This window comes from Perna viridis, chromosome 3 (assembly GCF_037379345.1).
Source record: "Perna viridis isolate PV_CMFRI_1.1 ecotype Kerala chromosome 3, ASM3737934v1, whole genome shotgun sequence".
In the NCBI taxonomy this organism is placed as follows: Eukaryota; Metazoa; Mollusca; class Bivalvia; order Mytilida; family Mytilidae; genus Perna; species Perna viridis.
In genome coordinates this window covers 44,959,548-44,972,707 of record NC_142447.1, presented here as the reverse complement: position 1 = coordinate 44,972,707, position 13,160 = coordinate 44,959,548, and the positions used below count along the sequence as shown (strand labels likewise).

The 13,160-nt window shown below is 30.5% G+C and overlaps 1 protein-coding gene across 1 annotated transcript; it reads left to right on the top strand.

The window, feature by feature from the left end:
- Positions 1–2: 2 nt before the first annotated feature.
- LOC148622443 (protein FAM219A-like) lies at positions 3–12,317 on the top strand. The gene is made up of 5 exons (XM_088572350.1): positions 3–192; positions 4,495–4,567; positions 5,208–5,286; positions 5,663–5,743; positions 6,400–12,317. The coding sequence occupies exons 1-5, from the start codon at positions 118–120 to the stop codon at positions 6,590–6,592; spliced, it is 501 nt and encodes a 166-aa protein (XP_088428476.1). The 5' UTR covers positions 3–117; the 3' UTR covers positions 6,593–12,317.
- The last annotated feature ends 843 nt before the right edge of the window (positions 12,318–13,160 follow it).

Sequence of the window (13,160 nt, the reverse complement as noted above, 5' to 3'; positions counted from 1 at the left end):
GCGTTTTTTCTGAGACTTCCGGTTGAAGAAAAAGATGTCAACACTTCACGCTGAGCTGTCTGAACATATTTAGGAAGAAAATGGGCCTTTCTTCTCTTAGTAAAGCGTAGTTTTAGAATGGATAGTATGGAAGACAGCGGATTTGATAGCGACCAAAAACCAACACATCTTAATGACACTGAGCAATCTTTGGTTATTACTTTTACTGGAAATTATTTCTATCTTAGTTGAGCTTGTTGACAGTGTCATTGTCGTGAATACATGTACATGTAGATTAAATATATTTTTCCTTACATTAAAATTGCACTGTCGAACTGTGCTTTGCAAGAATTGATTAATTCTAATCATCTCACTTGAAGTATTTATGCTTGTCCCTCTTGCCTAGGCAGTTTAACTCGTTAGCTCAGTCTGCTAATGAGTAATGTTGTACTTTAACTACTTATAGCACAGACTATAGCCTATAGAGCTAGAGGTCCCAGGTTTGATTCCCACAGCAATCAGCTGGTGACTTTCTGTAATATTTGTGCTAAGAGTAACTCTGCTGTAGCAGGAATTTTAAATCGGGATTCATTAAAGGCATACATGTTAAACCTCACAATTTCTGCTTGTGACTCCTGCAAAACAGACCTTTCTTCTTCAATTAGTCAGTCTTCCCAACGGGAGACATAAAACCTCTGTTTCTGTGGATGTCTGCTGCAAGACCTCCCGTGATTTTATTTTCACTTTTATCTTACACTATTGTTGTTGTTTAGACCTATACATGTACCATTGGTCTTATATATTGTTTGTGCTTGGATAATTTAATGGTTTGAACAGCAGATTTATGCTTGGATGCTCTCTTGACTTTTCATGAACAATAAGGATACCCTGCATAGTTTACGATTTCAAATGGATAGTTACATTGTAGGTTTGCCATTTAATTCAATTCTGGCTGTTTCTTAAGGCCCTTCATGGTCTTACCGCTTTTATTCTTTTTATGACAAAGCATATATCCATAGAATCCCAAAATTACAGGTGAAACACTGTTTTGTAATTGTCCTCAGGGCCTAATTTAAAGGGAGAAATGAGCATAAAATTCATCAATGTCTAGAATAGGCCCTGAACTTACCGTTTTTGTATAATATTATTTCCCAGGACTGGTACAAGATGATTCCAGATAGAAATTTCTTTTTTATTCAGAGAAATTTCTTACCTAACCAGGCTTTGCTTCTGAGATTCCTTTTTCGTTTTGTATTTTTTTGGTAAAAACTGAATAAAATATTAAACCCCTTCATACAGATATATACTGACTTGTATATACAGTTGATATATACATTTACAAAATATTTGTTGAAAATGTCATCACATGAATTCTCCTGCAATTCATTTTCAAATTGCAGGAGATCTCCCACAGTAAGGATCCAGAACTCAAAAAAAAATAAAAAGAATTATTTATTTTGAAAACCTTTATTTATAAACTTTCCTAACTATCCAAGATATCTGTTCTGATCACATTTGCCATTGTTAAAATGAGTCAAAAGTTATAAAATCAAAAATCATGGCAATTGCGACAATTCGAGTCTCTAAAAAATTTTAAAAGAAAAATTTAACAAAATTTTTTTTAGAAATGAATTTCCCCTTTTCAAAACATACATAGAAAATGGGCTTGGGCAAATATAAATATACGATCTATTTTTGAAATTGTAATGAACTTCCTTGTTGACAATACATGTACATACAAAAAACAATTGGTGGGAGTATAAATCTTTATTATCATAAAACATGAAACCTTTATTACCGAGCATTGTCGTTATTCATGAAGAAAGAATTTATAGATTGGTTGGTCTTGACAACTTTCTTCTCTCATCAACCTACTGTAGAGTTTTAACAGGGGAGTAATTATTTTCCTCCATTCTGTCTCCACCATATTTAAAATTGTGACTTAATTGCTTTATTCCAATACTTTCATACAAAGATGCTTAGAGTTCACATTCTGACTCAGCAGGGATGATTCTACTCTAAGGCTGCCTCATTAAATTTCACATTCTGACTCAGCAGGGATGATTCTACTCTTAAGGCCGTTCATGGGTCTCAAAAATTGGATGTATCGATCAAAATAAAAAGCTGTGGACAAAAATATAAAAGTCACTATTTCCAGAAATAACCCAATTGTCAACTGCATGTATTATCTAGTCTATTGTCACTAAAGCGTTTTAGATAACAGATCTTCAACTCAGCAAATTTTATGCTTTTATTAATTTATTAACGATAATTAAACTAACAACGATCAGGTGTGTGCAACCCTACTGTAATACCTCTGCAATGATAAAACAACGTGGACAAGGTCTGGTGACCTCAATTAGATCATTTTGAGCGGAGACAAATAGTTTAGAATAGAATAGAACAGTAATAGATAACTTCAATTTTATTGCAGTTGATCACAAAAGTTATCATTTGTTTATTCTTTCCAAGTCTTGCAAATATTATTCTTTGATGGCATAAAAAAGCAGACCTGACGAAGTGAATATGTTTCAAGGCATAATGATCTCATCATGGCAGATTGCCAAACAACTTCATAGATGAAACTTGTTTTCTACTGAAATATTTCTTGCAGATATTGACTGAAAGGTTATAGTAATTAACTGGTGAAACAGAATTGTAAATTGAGTGCTGAAGCTCATAAAAGAAGATTCCCCGTCCCGTTTAGGTGATGATGAACTTCATTGTAGAAAGATAAAAGGATTTGTAGTGATGGTTTTGTGAGATAACAGGGATGTCATGCATTCCCTGGAAATGAACTACTAATTTTGTCAAACTCCTGAATATGAAGCAATGATTTTCATACAATAATTGTTTATTAAAAAAAATAAAATAAATATACAAAGATTTTTTGTGAAAAAAGCATACAGTATATATTAACCAACTTATAAATAAGGAAGAAACCTTTGATTTGGAAGTGCTCAGGAGAAGTGACAAACGAATTTTACTTACCAAAAGAACTGAAACAAAATATCTTCTATACTTGGAAGCCATGTTCCTTTACAACCAAGATTCTAATGCAAAGTTTTTCCGCATTAAAAAATTCCAAATTTGATGTTAAAGGGACCCATTTGGAAAAGGCAGGAATCATCACTGTTGACTAAGACAATCTACATTTACATTTTGTATCTGAGTTTATATTCATTGTCTGATTTTTTGCTCACCTGGCCAAAGGCCATGTGAGCTGTTGCAATCACTTGTGTCCATCATCATTCACAATTTTTCAAAATTCTCCCCTCTGACACTACTTGATCTATTGGAACCAAACTTGATATGAATGTTTCTTGGGGTATCCTGCATATGCATGTAATAGATGAGGGATTTTTTGATCTGTCAAAAAACATGGCTGCCTTTACTGAAAAAAAAGAACATAGAGGTCAGACAGTAGTTTTCCCATATATCTCCAAAACTGTTCGGTTCAGCCAAATTCTGATATGAGATTAATGTGTTCAGCAGTATGATATTTATCTGCATTAAAATTTTGGTTTTAATCTATGTAGCCATTTTGGAGTTATTGCCTTTTTTCAATGGTTTTTTCCCTATTTTTAATGTTATTGCTTTCAAAAATCTTCTCCTATGACACCACTTATCCAATTGGAACCAAACTTGGTATGAATATTCTTTAGGGTATTTTTCATAGAACTTTTGTAGGGATTTTTGATCTGTGGAAAAAACATGGTTGCTGCTACTAAAAATAGAACAAATTGGTCAATCAGAATTGTTTTCCTATATCTCCAAAACTGTTTAGTTTAGCCAAATTCTTTCAGTTGCTGAAAGAAGCCTTATTGTGAGGCCCACAAAAGTTTCTAAGGGATCAAAGTTGTCTGACAACTCCATGTAAGAGTTATTGCCCTTGAAAGGTGAAAAATTAAGTTTTTCTTTACAGTTCAGCCATCATCTTGAAAATATGATAGATAGAATGAAACTTTCAGTTGCTGAAATGATCCTTATGATAAGGCCTACAAATGTTTCTGGGAATCAAAGTTTTTAGACGACTCCTTGTTAAGAGTTATTGCCATAGAAGGGCAAAAATTATGTTTATTGCTGTTTTCAGCCAGTATCTTGAAAACTATAATAGATAAAATGAAACTTTGAATTGATGAAATGATCCTTATGATAATTCCTACCAAAGTCTTCTTGAGTCAAAATTGTTGGACAACTCTGTATCAGAGTTATTGCTCTTGAAAGGCAAAACTTTAACCAGGTTAGCGATTCAGGTTCCTTGTAGCCTTGAACTTACTGGTAATCAGACTCTCAGATATTCAAGTGTCATTTGTTAAACTGTAATTCAGTAACAAATGTAGATTACTTACATGTACATTTATATTAGAACTTAGTCTTTGTTTATTCATTTTGTATCAATTGCTGTTGCCTTTCATATTGATGTTTTAATAATATTGGCACTGAAATTGTTTAAGTAGTGGAGTGAATGACAACTCTATGGTATAAAACATAATTATACTGTTCTTTTGTCAGATAAGAAATTCAGCAAGTCAGTCTAATGGTATACAGTCTCAGAAAAGGGCACTTGATTTACAGAAAAAGATAAGTAAGTTAGAAACTTGCTTTAACATTACAAAATATTTATAAGCTTATTCATGGATTTTGGTGTAATAATTTTGCTATTTCCAAGTGGACAGGAAAGTGCGAAAAATAGTATTTGTGAAATTGATTATTAATACATGTACTTTACAATGTTTGTAATTTTTTAAAGTCGCAAAAAATGATACCAAAAAATATATTCACTTGGCAATAAGTTGGCAGTGATGTACTCATATAAGTAATTTTATTAGCCGATGTTCTAGGTTTCCACTTTCCCATCCTCCAGGGCATGTGTAATTTTAGTGAGATTAAGTTGTTTATTAAGCTCCAGTTTCCCTTTGGCAGGTAGAAAACTTTAAGTTTTGAAAAGATTAAGTTTAGAAAGCTAGGTTAATGTGTTGGAGAGTTAATATTCATTTTCCATGTGGAAACCTTAAGTTTTGAAAAAATTGTAGATCATTGTTAGAGCAAGTTAAAAATATTGCAAAAATCAATCACCATCAATTGTAATGCAATACATGTACATGTTACACAAAATTTTAGTCATAACAATAAATAGAAGAGAAATCATATTGATTTTCTGTAAAATAAGTATCCACTAAATATAGTAGTTAACAGTAACTGAATATGTTAATTAATTGTTGTAGATAAACATAAAGAAAAGGCTGCCAGTAAAAATAAAGTTGTGAATCAACAACCAAAGAAATATTTTATGTCAAGAAATAGGTGAGTATGAGCATGCAATGTTTATGTTAGGGCATGTTACAGACAGAATGTTTTCCAGGAACACCAAGGGTGCTTTCTATGATATGGTTCATTTCCACATGAACCACAGATTTCTGTTCTATTCTTGGTCTCAGACAACATACCAGACGAACCAAAAGTAGAATTAGAGAAAATTAAATTAGGTTGTACCAGTTAATGGAAAACATGCTAGGTGTGTCAAATGTGAATTCTCTGCAGTACTTACCAGCTTTGTCAGGATATGACCTATTTCAATAAAGTTTTCAGTTAGTAGGAAATTGTTTTATCACAGACTTGTATCAACAACTGAAGTGTATATACATGTATATTTATTCTGATGTGAACATTTTATTTTCAGATTAAATGTACCTAGTAAGCAGGATATAGCAGCTGACCTCCAGGACAATCAACCACTGGTTGCTATTATGTCAGATGACAGGTTTGTTTATTGTTTATTATGTCAGATGACAGATTTGTTTATTGTTTATTATATAAGATGACAGGTTTGTTTATTGTTTAGAAGATAGTTTAAGAACTAAATACCCTTTGTTATCATATATTTCTTTTGAGGCATTCCTATATTGTCTTATGAATATTTCTCTTATATGTTTTTATAACCATACAGCTTTTTTTAAATATATTTTAAACAGTGTTATAAGAATAATTTACTTATAAGATTGGAGGATTTATAATGTGATATCATTCTTCATAGCTTTTTATTTGACACTAGATAACTGTTATTTTTTTAATAGAAATTGTTAACATTTATCACCACATTTTCATTATTTACAAAACCCACAAAAATACTTACCTTCAATAATCTTTTCTTTTGAGACTTATGGTACATCTCCATGCCTTCTTATGTTCACATGAAAATTCAAATCATTTCATCTATTTTGAATTTGTGGCCACAATGTGGTGGATATGATAGGTTTTCATCATTGAAAATTTGGCTATTTTTTTACAAATATTGAGGAAGAAATACAACTGTCATATATTCAATTGTAAGTCAACAACATGGAAGTAAACATAAGTTGTTCTTGTGTTGTTTTTCATTGATAGATATTGAAAGTTGAGTTAATATTTCTGTTGTAGTGAAGATGATGATTTTGAATCTCCTATGTTTGCTAAGGCTGCTACAAAAGAAATAGCACAACAGTTGATAAAAGATGGCTACAACTTAGATTTAGAACCTGATGATGAAGACCTGGATCTGATACCCCCACGGCCATTGAATGAGAGATGTATTTGTTGTCCCAACTATACAGGATCATGTGTAATGCAGTAATGTAAGATATAATGTAACCACATCTTGTCTTGTTCTGAAGTTTTTATGAACATTATATATGTTCCTGTTTTTAATGTCGTGATATTTAGGTTAAATGTGAACTGTTTTATTTGGACTGAAAAGTATTGCACATATACCGATAAAATGTGACTATGGTATAAGCCTGATAAGTTTAGGTCAATGTAATTTAATTGGAACAGTTCATGGTATGGCAAACCTGAAATACTGTTGATGCTAAGTATAGATTTATAAAAAAAATATTAATAAGATGGCATTGATAAACAAAATCAAAAGTTCAAATTGTTGTACAAGTAATGGCTCAGTTAAAGGTATACTCAAGTGGACATCTTTTTAAGAAGCTTGACTCAGGATCTTTTATATATGAATGTGCTTTTCAAATATGTATAAAGATAGTATATTTTTAAAAAAGAAAGTATTAATTTGAGGAAAAAGTCATTGCAAAATTTGTCTGACTAAAGGCCATGTCAGACAAACTTTCATTGATCTGTCAGAACATATAGGGAAAAATGTCAAATATGCCATTCATTTAGGCCAATCAAATGTCTGCCAAGTCTTGGGAAATATGGCCAATGAGATGATGGTGCATTGCTTTTGTCTTTTAATAACAGTTTCTAAATTGATCTACGCAACTACATGTATTTTTGCAGGAAGTTACATGTCATTCGTTTTAATATATCTATTCTATTACAGATTACTTCTTGTAATCCTAAATCAGTTTATTTTTATTCAAATATTTCTTGTCAAACTTGACTACCAATTTATTGTTTGTTCCACTTAAAAATTCAGTCATCTTTATTGAAGATAAAGATGATAAATGAAAGACGCATCTGTGCTGCTAGGGTCCTTTTAGGGACTTCTTACTACTGTTGTTATTTAATTTATGATAATAAATCAGAGCTGTTTACCTGTGAGGAAAGAGAACTATAGATAGTAAAGACGATTGTGATATTATGTATTGTCATAATAACATTTATATCAGATAAACTAAACAATTTTAATTGAAATTTGAAATAGATTACAGTTGCTTGGTATAGAACTAGGGTAGAACGTAAAGACTATAAACAGACAGAAGGATTAATGTATTGTACAGGTCCAACTAAGAATCTGGCAAAGAGTTATAAATCCTTTATATTTGTCAACTTTCTAAGTAGTGTAAATGAATTTAGTAACCATATGTCCTGATGATGATTTAAGGAATACTCAAAATAAAGAAGGATTTTGAAAAAGTATGAAGAAAAAATGTATACCAAGTTAACTGTACTAAAATCAGTGTTTTCACTTAATTTTGGAATAGAGGGGAATTTTTTAGAAATAAGTGGAAAAGACACCATAGGCCTGGGGAAAGCAGAAAAATTACACCAATAGCCCGTGATTTCTGTGATCTGAAGGAAAACATTGAAAATATATATGACAGCTGTTTGTTTTCAAGTGAACTATTTTGACTGATCTTGTTTAAGAAGTGTGAGGGATAAATTGAAGAAAACAATGTTGTTGTTGTTTTTTAAGATTTCTAGTTCATGGAAAGAATTGAAATAAAGACTCTTTGCTTCAACCTATTTTGTTGTTAGAAAAATGGCTGGTACTTTTTTTTTGGCTGTTATAATATGTCTTGTGACAGATACACTGTACCTTACTTAAAACATCATAATGTATCAGTAAATAATGAGATCTCAGTAATGTCTGTTATATAGTGTAAATGTGAGGATATTTGTTGATGTCATATTATATTTGTCTTGTTTCATGTATCTAAAGAAAATATTGTATCACCGTGGCAGTACTTTAATTCATGGATACCAATTTTCGTGGATTCGGGAAGAAATTCAAGTTCATGGGTTTGTAAATTCATGGTTTTGAGGTTTTCAGTATACTCATCAGTTGAAATCTCCTTTTCATTGGACCCCAAATTTTGTGGTTTGGCCTATCCATCAAAACCACAAAAATTGGTACCCCATGAACAATAGTACTTTCACAGTATGTTGGTTGGTGCTCATAATTTTTACTGTAATCAAAACATGGAATATAACTGATAAATGAGTTTTGTTATAATTTTTCCTTTCAGTTCTTTGTATCTCATTGCTCTTAAATGACAATTTTTGATAAATTGAGTGTTATTGTACAATAAGGACAATAACATGATAATACTCTTAGAAATTATGTGCTTCCATACTGCATATTGTAGAGTTTATTGCTTGTTGAATGTACTAATGATTAATTGTAAGTGGCAGAAGCTGGAGCAAAAAGTAAACAGTTTGAAGTTTGGGACTGTTTTGATGTCTTTTTTATTTTAGATATTGAGAATTACATTGTGTAAACATATTTTGAAAAATAACTCTTTAAATTGAATTCATAGAATACATTAATAATTGTACTTTTTAATTAAAAATCTCATTAGAGATAGCTGCATTTTTAAATAACGTGAACCGATTTAAATTATGATTTACTATAAATCCATTAATAACTTATATAAATGTCATATAGTTAAGTAGTAGGTTTTCAAACATGTGAACAGTGTTGTGTTCCATTGTTGTTGGTAGAGAAGGTTTTAAGGAACATTAATAATCTAATACATTTCTGTTAAATATTGATGCAATTAATAAAAAAAAATAAGACTTGCGTAAAAATGTACTTACTTCCTGCATTACTCTTTACAGAATTTGAATGTAGTTATAGCATGGCTGTCTTTGATCATTTCTATGCAAATTTTTTTCTTAATCTTAGGAAAAGTTTTACTGATTGTGTTCTCTATAATATTTTTTAAGATGATAATCTCTGTACATTGAAACCTGCCCTATCAACACCTGAGATGTTCAAAATCTTGTACAATCTGTCAAGTTTTGTCTATCCTTATATGGATATGGTTGAATTTGCTGTTTGTAGGTCTATATATTCCAACAGACTTGTTTGATCTGATATAATTACGTTATTTTACATGTGTATTTGTTTGCTTAGTTGCAATATCCAACATTTTGTGTTGACTGTATTGAAATCCAAGTATAAAAAAATTTCTTTATTTTTACTTTTTGTGCAATTATTGGCATAATTCATGCTTTTCTACATGCAGGGTATTTGGAGATAGAATGGCTTTAGCAATATATTTTCTTGTACAGTCAAGAAATGTCTGATAAAAGTAAGGCCTAAGTCATGTTTTTAGGGCACCTTATCTATTTTGCAAGAACATAAATCATTACGGGATCATTTTTGAAATTATCCACTCTATACAAACTGTTCTTTTGAATGTATTTGTACAAAAACTCACCTCTTACTTACATTCAGTGAAATCTTTATTTAGATATTGCACTACACCTGAGTTTAAGCTGATTTTATTTTCTGAGATTCACAACTGCACTGTACAGTGTTTTGACATATTGTACAACATGTACAAATGCATGTTTCTATTAATGTTTAGTGGTATGTTGATGCTGTTATATTCTGGTAACTGGGAATTATATACAAGTTAGAGTGCACTTTTGTATCTTTGTTTTGAAAAAAAGAAAGATTGTATTTAGAAATAACTGAAAATCAGAAGGTACACAATAAAAATTAAACAGTGTGGTTCTTCATGTTTTAGTAATGTTTAACTGTTATAAGGGTTTTTAATACACACACATATATATATAGAAAGGATTTAAAGTTTGTTAATGGCACACTTGTATTATTATGACATTAAGTATGATATATTCTGAATGATTTATGTCATAATGTTTAAGGTAGATTTAGGTCAAAGTTCATGTGTGAGGTCAAGAGCTTAAAGTTCGATGAAAACCTCTGTGTTATTGTGAAGTATGTGTAACTTGAAGCACATGAAAAATGAATATTGAAGTGGTAAAGTGAGAAGAAATTTTTTTATGGATGAAAGGTTGCTGAATGTATGAAATTGTCAGTTATTTATGATTATGTGCAATTAGTATGAATTATTTTAATATAAAATTGTAATATTTTAGGTTTTAATTGTGAAATAGGCTTAAAGCCTTTATTAAATCATGTATATTTGAGAAATCCATTATTTTTGTAGATAAAGTTTTGTTTAAAGGTGTACATTCATTTATTTTGTTTTATTTTTTTTGTTATAATTGTTATATTCTATTAGTTTTGTTCACAGAAGCATTTATTTTATTTTTCTGTATATGCCTTTACTCCACCTAATGTACATTCCAAGGATGATTAGCAGTGTAATAGTTGTTCTAATAATTCCTAAAATTTAAGAAGAAATATACTACAAATGATTTGTATGATTAGTTGTGAATAGATTCGAACTTTTTATTTTTTTGTTATTTATTTCCTTTGATTTTAGTCCCATAGAACAGTTTAGTTAATGAGAGATAGATGAAGAAATTGTATTGTAAAAACCTTTCTTATGTTTTTTAAACTACATTCATGCAGACCAAATTGAAATAAAAATAACCTCTTAGTGATGTTATTATGAATCGGTTCTTTCTGTGTATTGATGTAAGTATGTTACTTGGCATTAACTGATACTATGATAAGATGTTTGTCCTCTGTAAAATATTTCTTTGACAAAAAATGCTTCTTTAATACATCAAATTTCTTATTCATATATGTTTAGTTTACTTTCAAACATAATTGGTGCTATGGGTTTCTTATTGTTTCTTAGGTTATCTCCCTTACATCAAAGTTGTTTCAAGACTGCTATGTTATTGTAATCAAGAAATGAAAAATTGTCATCTGTTACATTTATTAAGCTTCTATGACCAAATGTTTTATGGTTACAGTTTTTATTCAAATATCTGATAAAGTGACAATACTAGGTTAAGCTACATTGAACATCTCTTATTGAAAAACAAATTCAAACTCTTAACAAAACTATTTTATTGTTAGTATTCTTTTGGAACTTGAGAAAAGATTTTATCTTTGTGTGAAAAGTGAAATGAATCTTTTAACTCCTGCAAATGAAGCTCAGGGGTATATTGGCTTCACCCTGTCTGTCTGTCTGTCCTTTCTAAGCAGCTTGGAACATTGTTATGAGACTTTGTGGGGTGTTATATAACTCATGGATATGTGCATACTGTCAGAAATTTATGTTTATACAAAAATTGTTGAAATGACGGTTGTTAGAGCTAAGGCATTTTTCAGCAAATCTTGGTCTGATGCCTCGTCCCCAACTCCCCCTCAACAATTTGCAGGATTGTTATGAAACTGAATGGGTTGTTATATTACTATATGGAGATATGCATGTTGTCAGGAACTTATGTTTGAACAAAAATTGCAGAAATGATGACCATTTGAACTTAGAAATTTTTCAGCAAAACTTGGTCTGATGTGTCGTCCACAACTCCCCTTTTAGGACTTGCAGGATTGTTATGAAACTCATAATGTGGTGTGTGTACTGTCAGGAACTAGTCATATTCTGTTATTGTGTTGTCAACAAAATATAGCACTGATTGCTATTTGGAGTTGTGTGTTTTAGAAACAGCAGTAAATTGTGTCCAATATGAATGGTATGTCAACATTGGTCTCCTAAATGTACAGATAGGTGGTGGGGGTATTAGTTACGATAGGGACAATTTTTCCTGTTAATCTATTCTGATCTTTTCAGTTTAAACAGTACACATTACTAACTTGTGTCTGATATTTATTGTTATTCTCATATATATACTTATGTTTATAACTGTTCTTTTGTTAATTTTTGTTACAGTCCTTTTTACTCATGTATAATCATTGCTAAATGAAATAAAAATGAAGGATTTTTTTTTTTGTTATTTACAGCATAGACTTAAATATGTGTATTATATGTCTCTGTTTACAGCAATATACATATACTATTAACGATTTTGTCAAATAAAGGAACCAGTACCCAAATCATATCTTTATTCAATATTAAACGACAATGATTTCTGAAACATAAGTTAAATGATTTGACGTACATGTCATCTTGTTCAGTCAGAAAAAAAAATCATTTCAAGCTTTCCTGGGTAATGGTTGGAACTTTTTTCTTTTGAAGTGAAAAGGAGATTATATATAAAAAAAAAAAACAACATTCAACTTTGAAAAAAAAGGAAATGTTTAAAACGTTTTATGCACTAGAAGAAAATTAGAAGGAATAAAACAGAATTCTCAATAGGCAAAAATACAAAGTCATGAGTGTGACAGTTGTGTACTTAGATTGAAGAACTTAAAGTACAAAAACTTTGGTGTTTAATTAAGATATTGTATTAATTATAATAATTCTTTTCCACCTTTTCATTATTCTCAGAATAACTTTGTGTTTTTCTGCATTCTATAAAATTATCATAATAATTAAAAAAAACAGCAGCAAAAGAAACAATATACAACTTTGACCCCACCAAGGAAGAAAATTGTTAATGATTGTAACAGTGATATTAATCCACTTATATTGAGTGCTTAACTGTCATACAATGTTAAGTCAGTCTTCGTATCATAACACTTTTTATATTAAAACACATTCCAACTGTTGGAACTGGCTTTACAAATTGATTTTTTAGCTCACCTTGCCATAGGTCATGTGAGCTATTGCTATCACTTGGCATCCTTCGTCTTCGTCGTCGTTAATTTCTTCAAGCATTTTCTT